This window comes from Mesoplodon mirus (genome assembly GCF_964341445.2).
Source record: "Mesoplodon mirus genome assembly, chromosome: 13".
NCBI classification, from domain to species: domain Eukaryota; kingdom Metazoa; phylum Chordata; class Mammalia; order Artiodactyla; family Ziphiidae; genus Mesoplodon; species Mesoplodon mirus.
In genome coordinates, this window is record NC_138989.1 from 72,093,687 (window position 1) to 72,120,323 (window position 26,637).

General features: G+C 34.7%; 1 protein-coding gene across 2 annotated transcripts in view; it reads right to left on the bottom strand.

The window, feature by feature from the left end:
* Nucleotides 1-4,560: 4,560 nt before the first annotated feature.
* The window catches only part of TXNL1 (thioredoxin like 1), a 34,035-nt gene continuing 11,958 nt past the window's right edge, over nt 4,561-26,637 (bottom strand). Inside the window, exons 3-8 of one of the 2 annotated variants that reach the window (XM_082641135.1) lie at nt 25,377-25,550; nt 17,233-17,355; nt 15,479-15,548; nt 13,380-13,552; nt 10,876-10,980; nt 4,561-4,791 (exon numbers count right to left, since the gene is read on the bottom strand). In XM_082641135.1, coding sequence (XP_082497261.1) covers nt 4,711-4,791; nt 10,876-10,980; nt 13,380-13,552; nt 15,479-15,548; nt 17,233-17,355; nt 25,377-25,550 — 726 coding nt within the window. In that variant the 3' untranslated portion in view covers nt 4,561-4,710. Of the gene's footprint in view, nt 4,796-10,875; nt 10,981-13,379; nt 13,553-15,478; nt 15,549-17,232; nt 17,356-25,376; nt 25,551-26,637 lie in introns of both variants that reach the window. The other variant, XM_082641136.1, reaches the window with a different exon arrangement.

The following is a 26,637-nucleotide window of genomic DNA, read 5'->3' on the forward strand; positions in this document are numbered from 1 at the left end:
CTAGCCCTAAGATCTAAAACCACATTCCTGCCTGTGTACCTAATAGACATCTCCACCTTAAAGCCAAAAAAATCATCTGATACTTTGCTCAAGGCAATGTTGTATCCGAAACTATATTCATCTTCCCCTCCCAATTTGCTGCTTTTCCTAAGAACCAACATTTCTACATATAAAAGTGAAACACTTTTGCATCATTGTGGACTCCTCTCTGCTTCCTTCTCTTCCCATAAACTAAGGATAGCCTGATCTCTTTCACAAGGCAAGAAGAGCTTCATGCTATGGTTTCTACTTGCTCTTCCAGCTTCATCTCCTCCCTCACCTCAGAAATCTTATTTCTCGGTCTTCTTATGTACACAGCATGCACTTTTCCTTTACTCTGCTGAACTCTCTTCCTTACCTTGCTAAACTGCAAATTCCTACAACCTCTCAGATTTACCTCAAACATCCCCTCTTGGAACCTGAAAATTGGTTCAATACTTTGTTTATTGGTGACAGAGAACAAAGTAACTTTGGTTTGGTACTAGGGACAAGTCCTGGCATTACTGCTGATAAGCCTGTAAATAAGACTACAAATAATTACAATGCAGTTTGCTGGGCACCAGGGTGCCAGGGTACTGTGGCAGCAGAGGCGGCTTACACAATCACTATGTGTTACTTCTATCAGTTTTGCTTGTACTGAGCCTTGTAGATAAATAGGAATTTGTCTGGTGGACAAGTTAGGTCAGAGGAAGGCATTAGATATCGGAGTACATTCTGGTAACTGCTAGTTAGGTGCACCACACAAGGGGAAATGGGTGGGGCTTGGGGGATAGAGAAGGATGGAGAGGGAGGGCTCACAGGAAGACCTCAAAAGGCGAACTAGCAGCCACGTGGAGGACACATGACAGAGGCCAGGTCAGAGGCTAGGAGACAATCAGGAGGCCTATTGCACTACACTTAGCAAAAAATGATGCCCCAAAGCTGTGGCAGCGAGATGGGGGAGCAGGGTACAGAAGGTAACTCTGTATCCTTGATCCAAAGTAAAGCCATTTCATCTTCACAAGAAGCCTAAGAGGTAATGTTCCTATTTTTCACTCGAGGAAACTCAAGCTCCTAAGGATGTTGCTCGCCTGACATGACACAGCTTACTAGTAGAAGCAGAGATACAAACTTCAAAGATGCTGCTCCTGAGTAGCACGTGTCAATATCTTAAATGTATGTCCAAGGATAACACAATAAATCATGTTTCACAACTAATTCTGGCCTGTTCAATTTACCAGGATTCCTAAGTAAACTTCCTCTTCCCATGGAGAAGCGTAGCAAGTATAGAGGAAGGAGAAATACCCGAGCAGATTTAGGGTTACATAGCAAGATCTTAATAGTATTCTAAGCTGTGTACAATTTTAAGATCTTACATAGCAAGATCTTAATATTATTCTAAGCTGTGTACAATTTTGGTAGAATATACAAATTCTAAAGTTACCTTATGGGCCTAGTTTAGTGCTACATTCTCCAATTAATAATTCTGCATGGACCACAGAGTTGAAAAGTAATTTTATTTGCCTGTAAAACCTCCACTCTGCCCACTTGATCTTATAGAGGTAGGGCATATTAAAAATAAAAGTATTAATCTAAAAATAAAATATAGAAAACAAACTTATTGTTACCGGGGGTAAGGGGGGGAGGGATAAACTGGGAGACTGGGATTGACATATACACACTACTATATATAAAACAGATAATAAGCACCCACTGTACAGCACAGGGAACTCAATACTCTGTAACGGCCTATATGTGAAATGAATCTAAAAGAGTGTATATGTGTATATGTGTAACTGATTCACTTTGCTGGCCACCTAAAACATAACATCGTAAATCAACTATACTCCAATAAAAATTTAAAAAGTAAAATTTTAAAAATAAAAATATCTAATAATAAAAATAAAACTTGATGTGAAAATATGCTTAAAATGACATTAGTATTCTGCCTTAGGCAATAGGCTTGAGGAATAAAATATTCACTATTTTAAAATCACTTACTTAACAAACAAGCTATATGTATATTACAAAACAATGTGTTTGGCAAACTTTCTAAAATACAGAACATCACCTCTAATCAATGAGATGTTAAAGCTAAGTGAACATGATATTCCTCAAAGTTCTCCTTTAGTGTTCAGGGAATAGATTTCTTATTCTAAATTACTTTTCTAAAAAAAAAAAAAAAAAAAAGAATCTAAGGTTAGAAATGACCAATTTCAGAAGAGATACACACCTACACAAAACGTAATCTACCAAACTATATAAATATTAATACAAGCAATATGGGTAACCCCTAAATTTCTTTCATTCTTTAAAACTCACAAAGGAGAGGGTGTAGGTTTACTAATCTACTTAACTCCAATGCTTCCTTCTCATTACAGAATTAAAGATTTATCTTGGACGTTAAGAGGAAGATAGGAAGATTTGAACTGTTTTAGGTTAAAAAGCACCCTCGCCATGTCAAGTGTATTGATGGCAGCTATAAATAAAATACTGAGCCCAAATGTACAGTAACAGCACACCTGTAAATGCTGCAAGAAATGTAGTATATACATCCTCAGGCCTTGAGACAAAGATAGCAGACAGGTTTCAACTCACATTTCAACTCCAGCAGATTAAGTAGCGACCTACAACAGAACGAGATTGGGGGATAACCTGACCAAAATGGACCGTAAATGTCTTCCATTGGCATAAGAGTACGGTAGCCTGCGTGCTCCTCTTTGCCCTCAGCCTTAGGCTGACGACGACTTTGTACTGAAATATTTTTGTTTCTATTATGGATAGGCTATTTCATTATTGTTTCACACCAGATAATGCATCCTGATGTAAAATATAAGTAAAATCAAGAGAAAAGTTTTGTTCTGTTTTTTGCTGTGTCTGACAAAACAAACAATAAACCTAATATCTGTTTTCTAGAAAACACTATGTAATGGATGGCTACCATTACAATAACTAAGGTTATATTTTTTTATGCTCTTCCTATTCATCTGGAAAATTCAGTGTTACATATAAATATGTATATATGTGTGTGTGTCTATACACACACACAGTTTTAGGAGAAAACATCAGCATTTCAGCTTGGTCACTTAAATAATGTCAACTATGCATGTTTATTTGTAAAACTTCCCATAGTGAAACATGTTACAGTTACCTATAAACATTCATTTCTCACTATTTACAATTTGAATAATTATGAAATGTTTGTATATTGCAAACGAGTTATAGAAAGTCACATAAACAATATAAATCTGATGCCCAGTCCTTTACAGATATGAAGTTATTTTCACTGGGTTTTCAAATTGTCGAGTATAAATAGGATGAGGTCATCCATACTTAAGATGAGGCACTTCAACAATTACCCAAAAAGGTTGTTAAGTGTACAAAAGTGTAAAACAAAACTTTTGATATTAATCTTACTCTTAATTTCAGACGTGATTAATCTGAGATGGTCTATATTAAGGAGTGTTATAGACTTTTATTTTATTTCTTGCCCTTCTGCTTCCCCTTGACCCAAGGCAACATAACCATGAAATAGACATCACCACAGACCAGCTTATGTGCTTCCATACAAAGAAACTAAACATCATTTAATGACATTGGGGTTTCAGAAAGTGACTATTTTACCACAAAAACTTGTGCATAATTTTTTTCAGAAACATGGATAAATACAGTGGTGACTCAAAGGCAAATCAGTATCTTGACCAAAGTCCTAGACAAATAGGTCCTCAAATTTATTATCAACTGAATCAAAATTTTAAGTCTTATGTACTCTTTTTAAACACTGAATTTTTAAAATACTGAGAAATTTAAAAATTAAATTTTAATTTTAAAAATAGAAAAATTTAAAAATTAAATTTATTAATACTTTCTAGATTACAGCTTAAGATTTAAAAAATAAGGAACAGATGCTTTGTCTTGCCAGCCTTTTGTAAAAGACCTTTTAAACATATATATGTGGCTAATTCATTTTCAACCTTAAACCATGTTCTCTGTATATTTACACTGTATCTTTTGGTAGTTAAAATATTAAATGCTTGATTAAAAGAGATCAATTCCTGTTGCTTCATGAATTCATAGTACTATATTTTTCCCTACTGTCATATTTCAACATACCTCTACTAGTAAAAAAAATAACTCAAATTTTAGAAGTTTATCCAATAGGATTTAAAATCTGTGGTCCCATTAACTAATAGTTTTAGGTGAGAACAGTTAAATCTCATTAAACTTATTTAATTCTGGTAGTTTATAATTTAAGTAATTTCTATAGCCCAGATACCCAAATGCTGTTTAACAAACATATGAGTTACTCACTCACTGGAACATGGTTAGCCGTTCGAATTCCACTTATCAAAACCACTTCCTGTGTGTGTGCACATGAGCGCACATACACTCCTTAATTCCCTAAAACAGTCCTGCTCCTCTAAAGAGAGAAACTGTCTTTTGAATTGTATGCTACCAGACACTTATGTCTCTGCTAAAATCAGAAGATGGCCAATTTTCAAATAAATGGAAAGGGAAAATACTTATTTAGAACAACAAAAATTAAGCTTGGCAAAAGTAGTTACATTTATTTACAATTCCATGTAGTAAGATTACAAGAGAAACACTAGTGATATCATCTGAACAAAAGCAATGATTTATTGGTAATGGCAATGAATGAAATATTGAAAGTCTCTGGTGAGAATCAAGCAATTATCCAGGAGCTGTAGATCTGACTGCAATATAGTCTTCCAGTGTCTTTTGTACCTTAGTGGCTTTCTCCTTTTTTGCCAACTACCTAGGAAGAACAAAAATAACTTTATATGTACTTCTTATTGATTTAGAAATATGAGTTATTTTAAAAATAATATTACAAATTGTAATCATTTTTAAAAGCTGGTATTAATTTTTATCTTTGCAATTTTTTGGCATGCAGTATATCTTCACTGTTGAAGCACACTGTGACCCTCCCTCCCTTCCCAGCCTCTAGAAATTAAAAATAAAACACATGCAGGTTATTTTTGGTTTCCCACACTGTTTTAAGAAAAAGTAATGCAATTTTTCAAAACAAGGTTGACAGTTTAGAGAAGTTAAGAAAAAGATGATGCTACATGAGTGAAACATATTTGGCATACTATTTTTAGGCAACGAGATATCAAATGCCGATCACAAAATAATGTACAATTAAAAGAGTATGCTAAACTTATGTCTTCATGCCCAAGATGACAGGTTTCTAGACTTTTCTATCAATATGCAGACATGCAATGAAAACAGATTAAAAATGACTAATTTGGCCTAGTTTCTATTTTTAAAAAACCCTGATTGCTACAATGTACTACTGAAATGATAAAGAATAAACCTTGTTTCAGGCAATGATTAGAAAAATTCTCTACTGAAGGGTTTAAAAAATGTTCTAGTTGCTATAAATGTGGCAGAATAAAAATGTAAAGAATAAATTTGGTTTCTACCAATAGTTCTAGAAAACAAATCCTCTGTGGGAAGGCTCTAAAACTACGTTCTAATCAAACAATTTACTTTAAACCTAAAGTTTACAATAATGTATTCTCATGGCAGAAATTCCTCTAAGGAAATCTACTTGCAAGCTATTGAACATATATTTGTATACAAAAAAATTTCTATGTATGTCTGTACATATAATTTTCATATTTTAAATTGATTCTGGTCCCAACGGTAGTATATGAATCAAGTAAAACTCGCAAAGGTCTTCGGTACAAGTCTGGTCTAAAATAGAACATGGCTGGGTCAATGTCATTCATGGGAAAAGATTATAAAAACACTTTCCACTGAATTCCTAATCACGTGATGCTAGAAATGCCGTTCTCTCCATCTTGAGGAAAATCACTTTTATTACTTTAAAATAACTCCTCTCTGATCCAAGGAAACCATGTGTTAAAAAGCCCAAGAAGCCAAAAAGATACAAAAGATAGTCTCATAAAAGAGTACGTGGATGAGAGTTAAGAAATTTAGATTTTAAGAGCCGGGGGGAGCTTTCCCAAGAAAGAAGGGGAGGTGGTACTATCTGTACTGCAAATGCATTTAAGCAGATAAACACTGAAAGCATTATTGATCATTATATCCCTTGGGAACACACAAAACACAGAGCTATTAGATTAAGCAAAAGAAAACAAAAACTAATATTAAAAATTTTAATTTTAACAGATGTGATACAGTAGAAGACATGAATCTGCATACTGTTTCACAGGTTGATAACTCTCAACTTGCCAATGTGTATTCTCTGTAAAAAAGAAGAAATTCAGCATTCCAACATGGAGTTTCTCACCACAAAAGTAAAGCTCTTTTATTCATTTTTAAGTCTTTGTATTACGCCTCAGACAAACAAAAATTTTGGTACATCAAAATTAGATGTCAAAACTATTTATTCAGTAAAGAGTCCATTGATCTTCTATGTTAATATTTTAACCCAGCCTAACATTCAGTCCATAAGTCTTTCAACTGGCCTTGAACTCACTTGCGTTGGCAAAGCACAGGACACGCCCACAATTAATCAGCAAAAAGATTTTGGGGCTACAGTTCCAATGAGAAAAGAAAACCCACGTCTCTCAAATTCAGCCTAATCAATATTACACTAGTACTGATATAAAAGAACTTGACGAAACGGCTCATATTTGATTTCCAAAATGATTCTATAGTTCCTAAAAAATAAAATTTAAACTTTAGATCAGATTAAAACATTACCTAACTAGTTAAATCTAAAAACATTTACAACAATGTAAGTTTTATTGCAAAATTCTTTCTCAAAATGTAGTACAAAATTAAGTATGAGACAGGAGAAAGTAAATTTTAAAAAGTAACAAAAAGTTGGGTGGGCAACCTGGTATGGTAATGAAATTAAAGCACCTAGTTGCAAGCCCAGAACAAACACCAAAACAAATAAAAGGCCAACTGAGAAACATGACTAGAATGAGATCTGAAGAAGAGACAGTTGAGGAAATTTAGGTAACAAAGAAGGCTGATCCAGATGATAGAAGCTGTAGAAATCTTGCCCCAACAATGGTGAGAACATGAGAAGGGTGAGAGCAGACAGGTGCTAGATGAGCAGGGAAGCAAGGAGGGGAGTAGAGGGAGATAAGGTCAATCTTTATATTACTTCATTGTTAAAAATCTTCTGGGTTTAGTTCATTTGAGTTGGATTAAAAAAGCTGAAAAATAAACAGACAAAAATGTTACAAAAATAGCTGATACGGTGAATGGCCAGTTAAGAAAAGTCTATTTTTATTACAGTCATAGAAAATCTGCTCTGCCTTTCAAATGCACCTCATTCCCTAAGAAGCAGAAACCCCTTCATTTTTGCTCAGTTTTGTATACTTATATTACTTCTGTGTTCAAATAAAGCAATCCATGTAAAGAGCATATTTTAGCAAAGAAAACATCTACTTCCAATTAAAATGGCAAGCTTTTTTCATGCTGCAACACAAATAATCCATTTACAACAGAAAGCCTAAGTATATATTATAATCAGGGCATAATGCTTCTTATGAGCCAAAAACAGACCAGTGGAAGGTATGTTCTAGTCTCCAAAATCTGAAAAGTATAACCTTCTAAAGCTGTAACAGCATGCAAGGTGGTCTAAGATTTCTAGCCACATCCGAGATTCACCAGCATTACCTTAGCTTCTGTCATCTCAGTGACATAAGGAGAAGATCAATGACATTCTGAAAACTAAAATTATCTAGAAACAACTCATACAACATAAAAATGTAAACTGAAAATGCTACATAGTTCTATTTTATCATTCATTAAAATCATTTTACACAGTTCTCTTCACTACATAGAGGTATCAAAACTTTCCTCTCTGTGCCGATAAATACATGCCCAATCTACATTGAAATTTTAAATTCCAATTACTATGTGCAATTCCTTTAAAATTCAGACTGACTAAATAAAGGAAAGAAGTGCCATACTTGACCTATCCTCGAATGAAGGAACTGCACCTTCCCACTGCCATGCCCAAAGTTCCTGTTTTCCATTCTATCTAGAGTGCCCACTGCTATCTTTTCCTCTATCCATTTCTACTCCCACAGCTTAGTTCTAGGCTCTTTTCCTCCACAAAACATTCTGATATTTTCCCAGCCATTCTTGGGAAGAAGGAAATATCACCAGGCTGGGAAAGGAGGAGAATACTCTGTAGAGGAAGAGAGCCTTGAACTAAGCTTTGATTAACTTTGATTAGCATCCAAGTGTTTGCGCATCACCCTTTAACAATATAAACTGGCAGAGATTGTGACTATACCTAGCATAGTACTACAGGGACAACAAGTACCATACCATGTGTCGTTTATTTCCTTTACTACAAACACCAGGCTCACTGATAGTTTTTAATACGTGACTCTACACAAGGCCAATTTCAGTGAAACATAAGTTAGCTTTTTAATTGCAGTTTTCCTACACTGAAGTTGTTGACTTAGCACAACACGAAGAAAACTGGAATATTAGCTTACTCTTGAGGAATAACCCTAGAGTTCAGTGAATGACACAAGAACAAAACTCATTTGGAAACTACTGAGAGAAAATGTAATATTAATATATATAAGAAAATCATTCAACCAATTAAAATTTATCAAACATTAAAAGCAATGGATTAAAAGTCCAGAAGACCAAGAAGGGAGTCCATTATAGCATTACATTATTTTCACAGCAGTTCTCAGTGTGGTCCAGGCTGGGCATCCCTGAGACCCTTTCATGGAGTCTTCAAGGTCAAAACTATTTTCATAATAATGCTAAATTGTTATTTGCCTCTTTAACTAACTCTCATTGTCTCACAAATGTACAATGAAGTTTTCCAGAGGCTACATGACTTATGATAGCAAAACTGACTGAATGCAGAAGAAGATATGAGAATGAGAGGATTCTATTAAGCTAGACTATAAACAAATTTGTCAAAGTGTAAAAACAATGCTCTTCTTCTCACAAAATTAGTTTTTGTTTTGAAATATATATATTTTAAAATATTACTTGTGTTAACAATGATTTTATTTGTAAATAAATATTTTTTAAATTTCTCAGTTTTAACTTCTAAAATGGTAAATATTAGATAAATATTGGTCCTCAATAATCTTTAGTACTGCGAAGGGGTCCTGGGACCAAAAAGTTTTGAGAACTACTGTTCTGCAGTAATTTTCAATAAGGTAAAAAAGTACCTAAACATATAGCATTTTAAAACAAACACAAATACTCTCAAACAAGAAAAGAAAAATACCTTTGCTATCCTGAAGACAGTCCAAAAAAAGGTAGTTTGATAGTCAAAAAAGAGAGAAAATAGGCTAGAAGGGATGTGAGGGGGGATGTTAAAGACAAAGAGGTGGAGACATCCTTAGATGGACAATTATTAACGCACATTAGAAAAACTATAACTGAATGGCAGGCTGGTAAGAAGATGGACAAGATAGAGTAGGGGTTACCTAAAGGAAAAATGGAAATCAAGTAGCATAAGCTGAGGTGAGAAGCAGGAAACCAGAGCCGAATTAATGATACGAGGAAATAATAGGAATTAGAATAATAGATCTTAGGAAAGAACTGAGCTAAAAAGAAACTATGCAAGGCACGGTTAAAGCCAAATCCAATGGCATTTAATTCAAACAAGCAAAGTAGCAAAGCAGGCAGCCAAAACGACTCTGTTGCTCACAGTTTCCCAGTGCAGCATATTTCATATCATAAAAACGTAGATGTTTTAATCTCTGCTTCTTCTGACCTGTCATTATGTGCATGTCAAACATTTGACATGACAGATCTAATAACTGTTTCTAAACCTCCCAAAAGTTAACTATGCTGTGAGACAGAAAGATAGCAGTTGGAAAATGACATTAAAATATCTATTGTCGAGGTTATCAATTTTGCAAAAACAGTGTACAATTTTATAAGCTCATCCACCGTTATGAAATTTTATGAATTTTTCTGTTATTGGATTAAAATTAGATCTGCAGTGCCATCAAAAAGAATACGTTTTCAGGGTGTTCCATGGCTCCAATTCCCCAAACAGGGCTCTAAGTTTTAAGCCAGGTGCCTCTTCCTCCAGGCATTGGCAGTGCTAGGGAAACTCTTCCTCTCTTATAATCACCCCAAGTTCTAGACTGCCCGCCAGATGCAGCCATCAGAAACACAGTAAAACCTACATCTCTGGTGCTGCTGCACATTTAGTCTGTGTACAGCACCTGGGCTCTGTACTGATAAGTACATCTATGATCTGTGGTTGTATATTTTAAGAGTCATCCTAAATGAACTGTTACCAATCAAAAGTAGTTCCAAGAATGAAAAAATGTTCTCTTTCCTAAAGGTCCCATGTAACTTATAAATTCTTTCACAAACTTTAGGACTATGTCCTCAAAAACAAAAAAATTCACTGAATACATACATATATGCCTGTTCACTGAATAGTTACTTGCTGAAATGTGTTCTTTCAGCACGAAGACATGGTTTGAAAGCATCTCAGTGTAGTAAAACTGAGTCCATTCTTTTTGATTAAAATTGCCATTTTAAATATGTTTTCATCAGAAACAATGATAATCAAAATCTTAATATAAGCAAGCAAAGTTCTTAAAAATTCATTAATAATGATTTAACTTACTACTACTATTTTTCATTATTCCTAACTACCTTCTATAACCAAACAATAATTTTTACCCCTCTTATTTGGATGCCATTCAGTAATAGACACTATATCAGTAGGACTTATTTTTATTAGAGATTTCGTTTAGTAAGAAATCTAAAAATGTGATTAGAAGAACCTACTGTTCTGTTTAACCTTATAAAATTTCATGACATATGATTTTGATAGCTTTAAAATTATTTCCTTAAAATTGTTATTTTTATTTCTCCTAGCTATCATTTAAACAAACTTACTCGTTTGAAGTCATTCATATTTGTTGCCTGGACTGGAGTCCCAATAAAAGTAAAATATGAAATTCTTGTTGTTTCTTCTTCACCTTGATTGGACTGAACAAATATCTACACACACACACACACACACACACACACACACACCAAAAAAGGAAAGAATTTTTACATTAATGATTACACTCCTTCTTTTATAAACATGCTTTAAATTTAATCAATTTCCTTAGGTTATTAATAAAAATACCTTCCATTCTTTGTAAGGATTAATCTGAATTACATTTAGACTAGTACTCCTATAGCATTATTAATTCTATTGTTTGCCCAGCTATTCTTACCTTCTCCAGGGATGTCATGGCAAGACACTCGCATACACAAGTTCTTGATGATTTAGTGTGATGGTGTGGAAGGGTCATAGTTAAATTATTTACAGAGAATGTTGAAAGAGTATGAAGTTCATGATTACAATGGGCAGAGTGCTACTGAAACTTTACTAAAATTATAATTTTTCACTGAGGAAAATCTCTGCTGTTATATTCTTTCTGATAATCCTTCATTCATTCTATTTCCTACAATTTTAAAAGAAAAGACTAGTACTGGAAATAGGGTCCTAAAACTATACTGTGGCTTACATGTTTTTTTAAGCTTGGCTCTTTACCCTTTCTATTTAAAAACTCCCCTCAGCATGTTAGGAGACAGAAACTTTACTCATAGATCCTTTTTCAATATACTGGACTTTTAAAATTTGCTCTATTAAAAAAAATAATACTCTACATGCTGTCTACTTAAGATTATTGCCTCTCTTGAATTCAGCAACATACTTTTTTCATTCTCAGATGGCACTAAGCAATCAGTTTTTGTTGTTTGTACAGGAAACCACAGATTCATCTCAAACTGAGCTATTCAATTAAAAACTCTAAGTCTATAATAAGTGGACTATTAAACTAGCTCTCTATTTATTTGCAATGCTTTTTTAATCTAAGCACAACAGTTTATATTTACTGCTTTTAAAATCCATCTACTTATTCTGATTACACTTCCTGATCAAAACTGTCATTTCAGGCTTCCCTGGTGGCGCAGTGGTTGAGAATCTGCCTGCCAATGCAGGGGACATGGGTTCGAGCCCTTATCTGGGAGGATCCCACATGCTGCGGAGCAACTAGGCCCGTGAGCCACAACTACTAAGCCTGCGCGTCTGGAGCCTGTGCTCCGCAACAAGAGAGGCCCGCGCACTGCGATGAAGAGTGGCCCCCGCTTGCCGCAACTAGAGAAAGCCCTCACGCAGAAACGAAGACCCAACACAGCCAAAAATAAATAAAATAAATAAATTAAAAAAAAAAACTGTCATTTCAATTTCAATTTTATCACCAAAAAAAGTGACAGGCATGCTTTCTGTGTCTGGATTTAAGTCACTGACTAAAATTTTGATTTTGATAGGACACAGTGATAACTGTGAACCTATCACAAGATAACTATATTCAATGATTCTCAAAGATAGAGGAGATTATATTAGGATCTCTGGGTTTAAAGGGCTTTTCCAATAAACAAATGCCTTCCTCCCATCACTAAATAAAGCAACAGGTGTTATTAATTGAATGTTACAAATATGAGTAAAGTCAAAAAAATTTTTCATAACCAGTGTTCCAGTATGATATAACCATTTTCTTTAATTTCATCTGGGTAAAATATTTCAACTACTGAAAACTCAACTTCATATAATCTTTCATCTTACCACTAAGTATATTCTGTGAAATTCCACTGAAAACCTCCTAAAATGAACACATGCTATGGCATTCTTCTAATTTACAAAAACCAGAATCCACTAACACAAAGAAATCACATTAGCTTGGCATGCCTTGTTCTCAAGTGACTCTGTGCTGGTTCCTACTCCTTTTTCTAGGTATTCCACTATTCTTTTATAACCCTCCTACCCCCTCCTCTGAAGGAACGGGCTAGGGTGGATGGGTGGTTTAGAAGCGTGTGTTGGGTTTTAATACTAGAATTCACAAAAGCAATTAATAGCTGCTAAAAAGCTGCTGCTTTCTTAATGTAAATTAAGATAATATAAAACTATCTTTTAAAAGTCATTTTTACTGAGATCACGGCCACTACAATATTAAAAACTCTATATTCTAGAGAAGTAAATTGGACTTTACAAACGTATCATCACTCATCACCAGGTATGAAGGAAGCACAAATATCTTCTATTTAAGTATAAATCTTCTAGAATAAACTTAGAACAAAAGTTGCCAAAGATATATACGTAATATATATATATATGTAAACTGACAAATCCACAAATTAAAAAAAAATCAATCTGTCTTTCCTCTTTAGGGCACACAGACGAATTAGAAAGAAGGAAATTTAATTAGCTCATTAGACATGTTTATGCATTTCAAACCAAGCGGACAATTATTACTTTTAAGGATCACTTGGAATCAGCTAGGATACTAAAGATGGCATGAACTGTCATCCACAACCCGTTAAATATATCTGAATGAAATACCACTTACAGTTACACTGTTAACATTCTGAAACTTTACATAACGAAGTGGGACAATACCATCTTCTTTAATATCATCCTCTGTTAGCTCCAGAGCTTGAGTTGGCTCACTTCTTTCTGCCTCTTCAAAATCCATAGACCGGGGTAGATTGATAAAAATTTTTACATACTTAGGACCCTGACCTATAAAATGGTAAAATAAAATTAAATGCTAATGCCAAACATACAATACTTTGTTCCCTTTATCATTACATTCACACTATACAAACAGAAGGACATAAACACATATGCACATAACTACCTCTATCTTTAGAAATTTTAAGAAAGTCTGAGTATTTTCACAACCATACTTCCCCCCCCAACAGACATTTACTGGTATATTCTTGGCCTCCTAAAGCTATACAAGGTACTAGGAATACTAGATGAAAACACATACATATATATGTACATGCATAACATATACACAGAGTTCTTGCCCTCAACTATAAAAGACATACTATGATACATGTACAACTCTCAGTGAGGAGGTATAGGGGAGGTGGCAGTGGAGTCTGACGGCACATGCAGGCCGACAGAAAGTTCCATAAAAGAAATAACATTGACGTGGGTCTTGCAGTTGCCATCAGTTGGTACATTTTGTTATTTAGGAGGAAAGCACTATGAGTGACAACATTTAGCCAGGAGGAAATTAATTACACAAACTACCAAAATTCATCTGAGGGATTAGCATGTGCTCAGTGGTAAAATCATATTGATAGAATGTCTTAGTCCTTTTAACTTCAGACCAGTGTTTTGTGACTGATTAAGGAATCTTAAGATAGTCACACTGCTTAAATACTCATTTCCATAGCATTTGCTTTTATAAATACTTTGCATTCTCAGAGTAAAGAAACAATTTTATTAGTGAAAAATCATTAATACACGAAAATTTAGAATAGCAAATGATAAGGGAATGCTTCCTGATAAGTGTACTGCTTCTCCCAACCAACTAAAAAAACCAAAATCCTAGTCCCCACTCCCCACCCCATGCCCCCTCCCACGTCCGCCCCAACCAGCAAAAAACACTTCAGTAAGAAACAGAAAAAAGGGGGTGGGGGTGGGGTGAATAGAACAATTCTTTATTTAATGAAAAGAAAAATGCTAAGTCTGTACAATCATGTTTACAGCATCATAATATGTATAAAGAAGATGAAACTGTAATTAGAGCACAAATAGGAAGATCCAGAGCCTGTATTATCACCTATAACAGGAGGAACGTGAAATAATTCTCCCAGTTCTGATCCTGAAAAATAGCTACCTCAAACCTAGAATCTTTAGTTGGAAGAGAGGGCTCCCTCGTTTTCAGATTAAGAGGGAACTTAAATTCTAAAATAAAAAACTTTGGAAAAAGGGTAAACGTCTCTTTATTACTTTCAGTCCAATCATCTCACATTATTTGCCCACTGCTTTGTTGTAAGAACAATTCCACTCCTTCCCAAAATAAGAAATCTTTACCTCTATTTAATAAAAAGTTTTAACCTAAGTGTCCATCAACAGAATGGATAAAGAAGATGTAGTAAATATATATACAATGAAATCTTACTCAACCATAAAAAAGAATGAAATTTTGCCATCTGCAACAACATGGATGGACCTGGAGGGTATTATGCTAAGTGAAACAGGTCAGACAGAGAAAGACAAATGCTGTATGATATCACTTATATGTGGAATCTGAAAAATAAGACAAACTTGGGAATATAACAAAAAAGAAGCAGACTCACAGATAAAGAAAACAAACTAGTGGTTACCAGTGTGGACGAGGGGAGGGGGGAGGAGCAAGATAGGGGTAAGAGATTAAGAGGTACAAACTTCTATGTATAAAATGAGTAAGCTACAAGGATATACTGTACAACACAGGGAATACAGCCAATATTTTAGAACGACTATAAATGGAATAACCCTTAAAAACTGTGAATCACTATGTTGTACACTTAAAACTTACATAGGAGTATACATCAACTATACCTCAATTTAAACAAAAAGAAAAGAAAAAAAAGCGAGGTTTTAAATATGTGCTAGCAGGTCTACAGAGCAGAAAGTTAGCTTAAAGAAAAGCTGCCCATTACTCACCATTATCCGGCCCTTGAAATTTCATTGAGTAAAGCTTAACAGGCTGATTGAATGCCACGGTAATAAGGAGCTGTGAAGAAAATAATAGTTTCATTTTTAAAGAGCTGTTGAACACCATAAATAACACAATAGCTAAGGAGATTTAAATAACTAAGAAGCAGACAAAATTTAATTCATCTAACAAAACCAATGTAATACAGAATATCAGTAAGCTGAAAGTAACTTGATTAGGTTGACATTTGAGAAATACATTAATGTATTATTCGTATAAAAAAATAACAACAAAATTTAATAGAATTAACTAAAATTATATGTAAGAACCTAAAGTCTTGTGACCTAAAACTGATAAGCAATCTGCTTTCCAAAAAAATCAAACAAAATCCCGAAATTAAAATTTAAACTATATATTTTAGCATATTAAGCTTATTATTTTCCAAAACAATTTATTTGTGGAAGCACCCACCCACGTCACTTGACAATTTGGAGACAATGCACACAGGCTACGTGGAGAGACTAGACCTCAAATGAACGCTATCTGATCCAAAACTCAAGAGAACAGGACTCACAGCTCTAACAGTAACCTCCAAACCTCCATCTTAAATTCCTCTGACTAACTGCATCTGAAAAGCCAGGTAAGGGAACTGGAACACAAAACAATGCCAAAATGCCTATCTCTGATTCATTCACTCAATCTTCTTTCCAGCTAAAATTCTGTCTGATGTAGGTACCTATGCTTCTACCCTGGGAGGAAGATTTCCTTGGCAGGAAGATTTCCGGGAAGCTGTAGCCAGTCCTTCTGATACTCATCACCACATTATTTTCAGGGCACCATTTACAAGGAGCACAATGTGAATGATATTCTCAAAGCTATACAGTAAGGTAGCTCTGGCTGGAGCAAAGAAAGATGGGATTTGGATTTATGATTTCAAATCACTGTGATCTATTTGCTTAAGAAAATACTTATATTACTCCCTTTGGTTATGTAAGTACCTTTTATACTTGACCTGTAATTGTGTGTCAGAAAATAAGCATGACACACTTAGAGACCTGAACCACAGGTGAAGAGGATTATGAGAGTAGAAAGCTAGAAGCAGATAAAGTCAGCAAGAATACGACACCTTCTTCCTGAAGTCACTGAAGAACAATTTAACTCTTTTAAGAAAGAGAAGCATGATCAGATTTATATTTTAGAGAAATAACTTTTGTGAACATGTAAAAGATGAACAGGAAATGGGGACAAAGCAGAGGCAATGGAATAGAAATTAAATTAAGAAAAATAACAGTCAAGATGAAGACGGAGATGGCTTGATAAAGGCAGTACTATACTACGCTACTTCCTCTGGGACAATAATGCTGGGAATTATAGGGAAATACAACAGGTTTACATCTGGGAGTGAGGACTAGACATACAGGGAGTGCTCATCTAATTAGTTTCTATTTCTCAGGGACAAAGTCGTGTAGGAAGTATGAAGCCAAGTCAAGAATGAACAAAAGGACTTAAGAAAAGTGAAGGCTCAACTCAGCCTTCGGGGCAATCCAAGAGATCGGTGATTCTCTGTAGTGCAGCTGGCACAGAAGAACAAAGAAACGAGGGGGGTCTGCAGGGTCAAAGGACAGGGGTGAAGTTATAAAAAGGAAGAAAGAAGTGAGCATCCGGAAAAGAGAAACATGAAATCCTGAGATGGAAACCTGAACAAGAAACAAGAGCAGGCATAAATACTGATAATCCCTACAAGCCTTAAGCATTCGGTTACCTGTTCATCACAATCAGATTCCAAGAAGGTCATGTCTTTTCGTAAACAGTTGTCAAATCCATGCTCGTCACTTTCATTAAGACATTCACAGCCAGCTTTGTTAATAAAAGGCATTAAATCCATCTGAAAAACATTAAACCAAGACTTTAGGCAAAGCATTTGGATTTGGTATAAAAATCTTAATAAGAAATGTAAATATGTGATTCTTTTTTTTTTACTGTACAATATTATGTTTCCAGGGTACAACACAGTGATTGACAATTTTTAAAGGTTATATTCCATTTATAGTTACTATAAGATACTGACTATTCCCTGTGTTGTACAATACATCCTTGTATGTGATTCTTTTTTTTAAAAAACTTTTTATTTTATATTGGAGTGACTCTCTCTTGATTAAGCAATTTTAAAGAAAACTTCTATCTCATTTAAAATAGTTACTAAAACTTTTATAATAACCCTTTCATTTGAACTTCTAACTGACATCTACCACTAATAATTAAAGCCAAATTTAGGCTTAGCCCACTTAATAAGAATCCAAAACCAAGTCTTTAACACAAAGATTATTAAATGTTGACTTATACGTTTTTTAATAACAGTGTTTTGCAGTGGAAAATATGCAAATTAAAATATCTACAAAATATCCAAAGAAAGCCTACCTCCCTCTTCTAGTAATCATGCACTCTTTAAACCTATATCCATGAAGAGTTTAAAGATGAATAGCAAATAACTATTTAAAAATTTTTTATCATGGAAAATTCCAAACATACACAAATAGACTAATAGAGTGAACCTCAGGTATCCACCTCCCAGCTACAATAATCATCAACTCATGCCCACTCTTATCTCACCTTTACCCTGTAACCATTCCCAACCTTTCTCCCAATTATTTTCAAGTAAATTTTTTTTTCATTTCATTCATGAACATTTCAGTGTGTTCACAAGAGATAAGTACTCAAAAATAAATCCTCAATATTATTATCACAACTAAAACAATGAATAATATTTTAATATCATCAATATCAACGTTCAAATTTCTTCAACTGTCTCATAAATGTTTTACAGTTGAAATTACTTAGTCTCAGAATAAGAATCCAAGAAAAGTACAAATACCGTATTTGGCTAATGTCTCTTAAATCTCTTTTAATCTATAGTCATTTAGCCTATAGATTTCTTATATTCCGGATTTTGCTGAGTGCTTCCCTGTGGTGTCATTTAACACTTTCCTGTATACGTTTTGGCTAATACTTTCAACACAACGCCACAGAGTTGCAGTGACAGTGGTCATCCCTGTCTTGTTTCTGACTTCAGTGGGAATGCCTCCAGTACTTCCCCATTAAAATTTTATTGAACACTTTAGGAATAAATAGATATTGCATTCTGTCAAATGCTTTTTCCCCATATTAGGAAATCATGATTTTTCTCCTCTAGATTGCTGAATTTTGTTTACTAATATTTTATTTAAGATTTGTACACCAATATTCCTAACTGGAACTGGTTGGTGGCTTTCTTTTTTGCTGCAAACTTTGTCAGATTCTGGGATCAATGTCATAACTAACTTCAAAAAGAAAATTTTAAGTTTTCTCTCTTTTTATACGGTCTTGAGTGGTTGCAGTTAACACCATACTACCTGATCTTTAAAGATTTGGTAGAATTTCCCTGTGAAGTCATCTTGGTATTTATGGAAGAGCTCTTTTACTATTTTCTCTACTTCCTCAATGGTGATTGGTCTATTTAGGAGTTCTGCTTCTAGTAGAGTTGATTTTGAAACTATTTTTCTAGAAAAGTTTCCATTTCATCTACTAAACAAAAACTGTTTTTAAAGTTTACCAAGTAATTTTAAAAAAATAAAAAAATAAAGATTACCAAGTATTCTAAATTATCAGTTACATGTTCACCATTCTATCAGTCTTTATTACGAATACTAATACACATACTAATACATGTGTATATAGTTCTGAAAGACTAAAGAGAACTTTACATTTCAAATAATTATCAATATGGTAATAATCCATTAGAATAGACCCTTAATTATTCATAGACTAGCCTAAATGCTTCCAAAGCCAAAATATTCTTTTCTATTATATCAAATGTTACATTGCATTAGATGTTAAATGTATTACTCAGGGTAACATAATGTAGCCCATTCAAAAAGGGAGGTAGGAAGAAAAGGAGCACTACACAGCTAAGTTCTACTACTACAGAATTATTCTGAACTTCTTGAACATTCGCCTTGAAAATGTGACAAAATCTTTCAAACATTTGTCTGCCATCCTACCGAGATGGCTCTTCCATACTATATGCAGGATCAAGACCCCAGGCTTGAAGACAACATTGCAGTCATACTTCCAATACCTTAATGATGAAAATAAACTAAATAAGTAAATAATTTGAAATTGCTTTTTAATTTATCATGGGTCACACAAAACAAGTATCATATCCGAACAGTTGCATTAAAGTGCTCTGTTATACAACACTCTCTGGGACAAACTGGCATAACATTGTATACTTGACATAACTGCAAATTGACATATTTGGAAAACATGTACTTGGACATAAGTATCACTACTTATGCAATCAACTTGTCAGTAATGAGGAAAGAATAATGAGAAAACAATCAGACAAATCTAGACTGTGCGACACTGTGTAAGACAAATGGTCCAGACCTGCACTGTACAATAAGACAGCCATTAGCCACGTGTGTAACTATAAAACTAAATCCATTAAAAATAGATAAAACTAAAAATTCAGTTCCTCAGTTGCCCTAGTCACATAAAAATTGCCACATGTGCCTAGTGGCTACTACAGTAGACTGGTGTGGCTTTAAACTTTAAAAAAAGGCAGTCATGGGACTTCTCTGGAGGTCCAGTGGTTGGCACTCTGCGCTTCCAATACAGGGGGCTCAGGTTCGATCCCTGGTCAGGGAACTAGGATCCCACATGCTGCGTGGCACAGCCAAATTAAAAGGCAGTCATGAAAGAAAAAAGGCAGAGAGAAGTTTCTAGACTAAAGAACACTAAAGAGATTGACAACTTAAATGCAACGCATGACCCTTGATTTGATCCAAGATTGGGGAAAAACAGCTATAAAGTATATTTTGGAGATATATTAAGGAAATTTGAATACAGGCTGTACATTAGGGATAGATATCGTATCAATGTTAAATTTCTTAGAAGTGATAATGGTATCATGGCTATATAAGAGAATGTCCTTGTTCTTAGGAGCTCCATGCTGAAATATTTACAGATGAACCATCTGGATGTCTATAACTTACTCTGTAAATGATGCTGCAAAATATAAAAGTAGATGAATACATATCAAGATAGAACAAAACCAGGGAAATATTCACAACTGATGAACACAGGTGAATGACATGCATGTTTATAACACTACTCTGTCAACTAGATTTTTTTGTTTGTTTGCTTGAATAGATTTCACCTTTGAGGGGAGGAGGTGAGTGGAATCCAACATGAGACACACAGGAAGTTAGAAAAAACTTTCCATGCTTCAAGTTTTTGGTTAAAGAAAGATCTGTCCTACCTACTACATAAATTAGGGACATTTAATGTTTATTTTGATGAATGTGACACATTTGTAGACCAAAACCTACAGTCCAGAGGTTGGAACACTGAAATACACTAATAAGCCTCAAGATTTAGAACACATGCAAATACAAGTTCGATTCCAGAGTGCCTAGCCTGCAAACTTCTAGAGAGGAAGACTTGATATTTATAGCCCCCTCATGCGATTTGAAGCCATACTAGGTACTCTTACAAAATATGGGATTGTAAAGCAATTATACTCCAATAAAGATATTTTTAAAAAAATAAATTATGGGATAGGAGGGGTGGGAGGGAGACGCAAGAGGGAGGAGATATGGGGATATATGTATATGTATAGCTGATTCACTTTGTTATAAAGCAGAAACTAACATACCATTGTAAAGCAATTATACTCTAGTAAAGGTGTTAAAAAAATAAAATAAAATAAAAATTTAAAAATAATAAATTAAAAAAAAAAAGAAAACAGGGGAGAGAAAAAATAGAATGTTTAAAACGTTCCCAACTTCTAAAGAGATACTTGGGGCAGGGACTTTTTTTTTCTTTCTGGCTGCGTTGGGTCTTTGTTGTGGCATGTGGGATATTTTTTGTTGTTGTGGCACGTGGGCTTCTCTCTAGTTGTGGTGCTCGGGCTCCAGAGCACACAGGCTCTCTGGTTGAGGCACACGGGCTCAACAGTTGTGGCGCTCGGGCTTAGCTGCCCCGCAGCATGTGGGGTCTCAGTTCCCAACCAGATACCGAGCCCGCATCCCCTGCACTGGAAGGTGGATTCTTTACCACTGGACCACCAGGGAAGTCCCAGGGCAGGGAATTTATAGCACTAAATGTCTATATTAGGCAAGAAGAAAGGTCTCAAATTCAACCTTAAGAAACTAGAAAGAGAAGAGCAAATTAAACCCAAAGTAAACAGAGAAAAGAAAATAATAAACATCAAAACAATGAAATGAAAAACAGAAAAACGATAGAGAAACTCAATGAAATCAAAAGCTGGTTCTCTGACAAGATCAGTGAGTTAAGAAACATCTAGCCAGAGTGGTCAAGACAAAAAAAATCCCAATATTAGGAGAGGTGACGGTACTACAGTTTCTTTAGATATTAAAAAAATGAGAGAATATATTATGAACAATTTTTTGCACATAAGTTCAACAACACAAATGAAATGGACAAATCCCTTGAAAGACACAAACCACCAAAGCTCACTCAAGAAGAAATAGATAACTGGATTGTTTACCTATTTTTAAAAATTAAATTTGTAGTTAAAAATCTTCCCACAAAGAAAACTCCAGGTACAGCTGGCTTTACTATTAAATTCTAACAAATATTATAGGAAGAAACAGTACCCATTCTACACAAACTCTTTCAGAAAATTGAAGAGGAGAGAATATTTACTAATTTAGTGACACCAGCATTACCCTCATACCAAAACATACAAGAAAGGAAACTACAGACCAATGTCCCTCATATATATAGAGGCAAATATTTTAAACAAAATTTTAGCAAACGTAATTCAACAATATATTAAAAGGATAATGCATCATAGTCAAGAGTGGCTAAAGTATGCTAGGTTATGGTACGCTGGTTTAACATGCAGAAGTCACTCAATGTAATTCACCATGTTAAGAAACAAAATGTTGAAACATGATCATCTCAATGGACACAGAAAAAAATATTTTCAAGAATCTAATATCCATTTCTGATTTTAAAAAATCCTCAACAAATTAGGAATAGAAGAGAATTTCTTCAACCTGATAAAAGGCATATATGAAAAACTTCTAGCTAACATCATACTTAATAGTGAAAGACTGCATGCTTTCCCCCAAGATAAGGAACGAGTCAAGGATGTCTGCTTTCAACACTACCGTGGAATAAGTCACTACAGTAAGATAAGAGAAATAAATAAAAGACATCAGGATTGGAAAAAAAATTTTTTTTCCAAACTTCAATAAACATATTAAAAACTCAAAGTCATGATGTTTACAAAAACACTGTATTACTTCTGATTTTTGATTCTTAACCTTTTGAGTATCATACCCCACATCTTTAATATCTCAAACCCCCCTAAGAGAGATATTTCTTTCTTTCACTCTGGCTCCAGTCAAATCAGGAGTTTCAAAACTATAGGATGTGTGAAGTCAATAATTATATAGCCTTTTAGCATTAAAACGTAATGAGAGAAAGTCTTTATTCTAAGAAACCTAAAATTTTATTTTAAAATTGTCAATACATTTTTGTAATACTTATATATAAATCTACTTTAAGATACAGGTTTTCATTCAGTTTCCATTTGTGTTGTGAAAACAATGCCATTCTTGGGAACACATTACCAGTTTTAAATATTTAATAACCCTATAAGACCTATAGTTCAAAACTTTTCAAGTCTTCATTGACACCTGATGTGAAAAAATGAAAATGTTTTTAACAGCTTTTTACTTTGTATTCATAACATCTGGATGAAATTAAATGTCTTATTTCCTAAAACTTCATTTTTCCCCTATTTCCTACCCAAAACCCTGATATCACACTTAGCTGATGTAAAGAAGTATCGCTGCAGCTGAGCAGCCAAGACTGTTGTGCCCATAAGACTTTTTCAGGCAAAAATCCTTGCTAATCAAAGAAAAAAATACAAAGAAGTAAACACAACTGTTTACAAGTTAAATGATTTCCAAAATTTTCCAAAAGGTGTCATAACCCTGACTTACACATGTTCATACTTTCTAACTGAATATTACCATTTCAAATTAACATATAACAGTTCTATTTTAAATAAATATTAATTATTAAGTCCTTAACTTAATTAATGCCACTACCACATGTTAAAGACACTTTCTGAAGACACAACTCCCCCTCCACCCATACACACAAAAAGAATCTCTCATATATACCTGACTACAGGTTCTCCTTATTCAACATGAATTTAAGGGCCTTACATAATGACTGGTAGCTCCATGGCAGGCCTGTTTTAATGTACCTGGTGGACTTCCCTGGTGGTCCAACAGTTAAGAATCCTCCTTCCAATGCAGGGGACACAGGTTTGATCCCTGGTCAGGGAACTAAGATCCCACATGCCGTGGGGCAACTAAGCCTGCACACCACAACTACTGAGCCCACAAGCTCTAGAGCCCGTGCACAACTAGAGAACTCACGTGCTGCAACTACTGAGCCTGAGCACTCTGGAGCCTGCCCACCACAGCTAGAGCCCACATGCTGCAACTTCTGAGCCCACACGTTCTAGAGCCCACGTGCCACAACTAGAGAGAAGTCCTCACACCACAACGAAGAGACCGTGCACTGCGACGGAAGATTCCGCATGCCGCAACTAAGACCCGACGCAGCCAAATAAATAAATAAATAAATAAAATTTTTAATGTACTTGGTATACTTGCTTTCATATACTAGCTTTAACTCGAGGTAACACTTTTTTTTTTAAAAAAGTCATTTTTAATCTGCTAACACAATAACTTTATAACAAGCAAAATTTAAAAATATATATACAAATATTATTTTGGTATGCAGGTTTTACCAATTTGCATAAACAAGTCAGCTACCAGGAAGTGCTACTTCTGAATTTTACTTCCTTCCTGAATAGCTCTCATATGATAGACACAAATTATGACTATTCATATTATAGTTTTCAAAAACTTTGACGTTCTTAAGTCTTCAAGTTATTATTTAGAATAATAACTCTTAAAACTTTGAAAAACATATCCAATACTAAAGTCACATTTGGTTCTAAAACAAAATCAATAACTAGGGTTTTTAAATAGATACATTTAAAAAGAAAAAGAAAACTTTAGAAACCAGCAGAAAAGGGAGTTCAGTATGTAATGGTCATACACTAAAATTTACATGTCATTTTACACAATTGTCAAAAAGTGAAAATTTTTTTCACTTTGGGAGGGGAAAAAAGTAAAAACCAAATGTTTAAAAATGGCTACTGGGACTTCCCTGGTGGCACAGTGGTTAAGAATCCACCTGCCAATGCAGGGGACATGGGTTCGAGCCCTGGTCCGGGAAGATCCCACATGCCGCGGAGCAACTAAGCCCATGCGCCACAACTCCTGAGCCTGTGCTCTAGAGCCTGTGAGCCACAACTACTGAGTCCACATGCCACAACTACTGAAGCCCGCGTTCCTGAAGTCCCTGCTCCGCAACAAGAGAAGTCACTGCAATGAGAAGCCCGTGCACCACAGTGAAGAGGAGACCCCGCTCGTCGCAACTAGAGAAAGCCCGCGCAGCAACGAAGACCCAACGCAGCCAAAAATAAAATAAAATAAACATAAATAAATAAATAAATAAATAAATTTTAAAATGGCTATTAAAATAGTTCAGAAAGCAGGTTAAAAAAACAAGTGGCAAAGAAAATAAGGAGGAGAAACTTTGGAAAAATAGTTTATGATGGGGGCTTAAGGTTATAATACACACAACATAGACAAAATCCAATAGTCAGCTACTAAATTTACTTTTAAAGTTCTTAACTGAAAGTATTCTTAACTAGCAAAAGACAAAACATGAAAACAGCGAACTTCACTTCAACCAAATAATGACAAATGCAGGATATATCATGACTTCACTTTTAATTCTACGTACATAGCCTTTTGGAATATCTGTGTCCTCGCTGCTTCCAGGGTCGTTTTCCAAGTGCTGCTTGATCTTTTCCTCTAGTCCCACAGCATCTGCTCCTTGATACTGATCAATTCTCACTTTGTTTCGAAAAAACAGAAATGTTGGTGTTGCTGATATATTGTTGGTGGCAGCTGTTCCCTAGAATTGTCAAGTTAGAGAGCATTATGAATTAAAACTACTCTTAAACCACTCTGAATATTCACTCTGCATCTCTATGGAAGTTAAATATCACAAGCATGAACTAAAAACATGTAAAATAACTTACTCCTAATTGTTACTTAAGAAAAAACAGGACTATTCTGAAGGGACACAACTATATTACCCTTATGTCCGCAATGAAGAATAGCCCTGCATTTTTGTTTTAGTGTTAAGTGCTTCATCCAATAGAACAATCGGCTTCTAACACAGAAATTGCACTTTACAACACCAGACAGTTCTCTCATAAGGACAGACTGTTTCTCAAATGGAGAACCCCAGAAGGGTACTGAGATATGTCAACACAAACCACTGCTACTAGGAAAAAGTACACATCTGAAAAAACAGTAGCCCATCTGTCCATGAAAAGGAGGTAACACCCTTTGCACTGCAATCCTCATCTAGTTCTACTCTTAAAGAAATGACTTCTGGTCTTCCATCAAAAACACTGCAACGGGTATCTTTTTAAATTCTGCTCCAACTCCACGAGATCATAAGACTAGCTACCGAATGAAAATTAATTAGTCACTGATTCATTGAACTCATTAAACTCTTCATGAGAAGTGTAAAGAAAATAGTAAAATAAGTATGTCACCTTGCATATTCAAACACTAGGAAGAGGTACCACTATATTGTTTTTTTTTAAAAAGCATAAAGTTTACAGAGATGTCTTTTCTAAGCCTCATTAAAAAAAAAAGATTGACCTTTTAGAACAGTGCTGTCCAAAAGAAATACAAGATACAAAAGTGAGCTACACATGTAATTTTAAATTTTCTAAAGAGAAACAATTGAGATCCATTTAAATAATTTATCTTAGTAAATCCAAATATGCAATTCAACATATAGTCAATGTAAAAAGTTAATGACATACTTTACATATTTTCTTTCATACTAAGCCTTCAAAATCCTACATGTATTTTACAGCACATCTCAATTTGGACTTGCCACACTTCAAGTACTCAGTACCCAACCACATGTGGTTACTGTACAGGGCCACACAGCTCCAGAAGACAGCACTTCAGGATCAGAC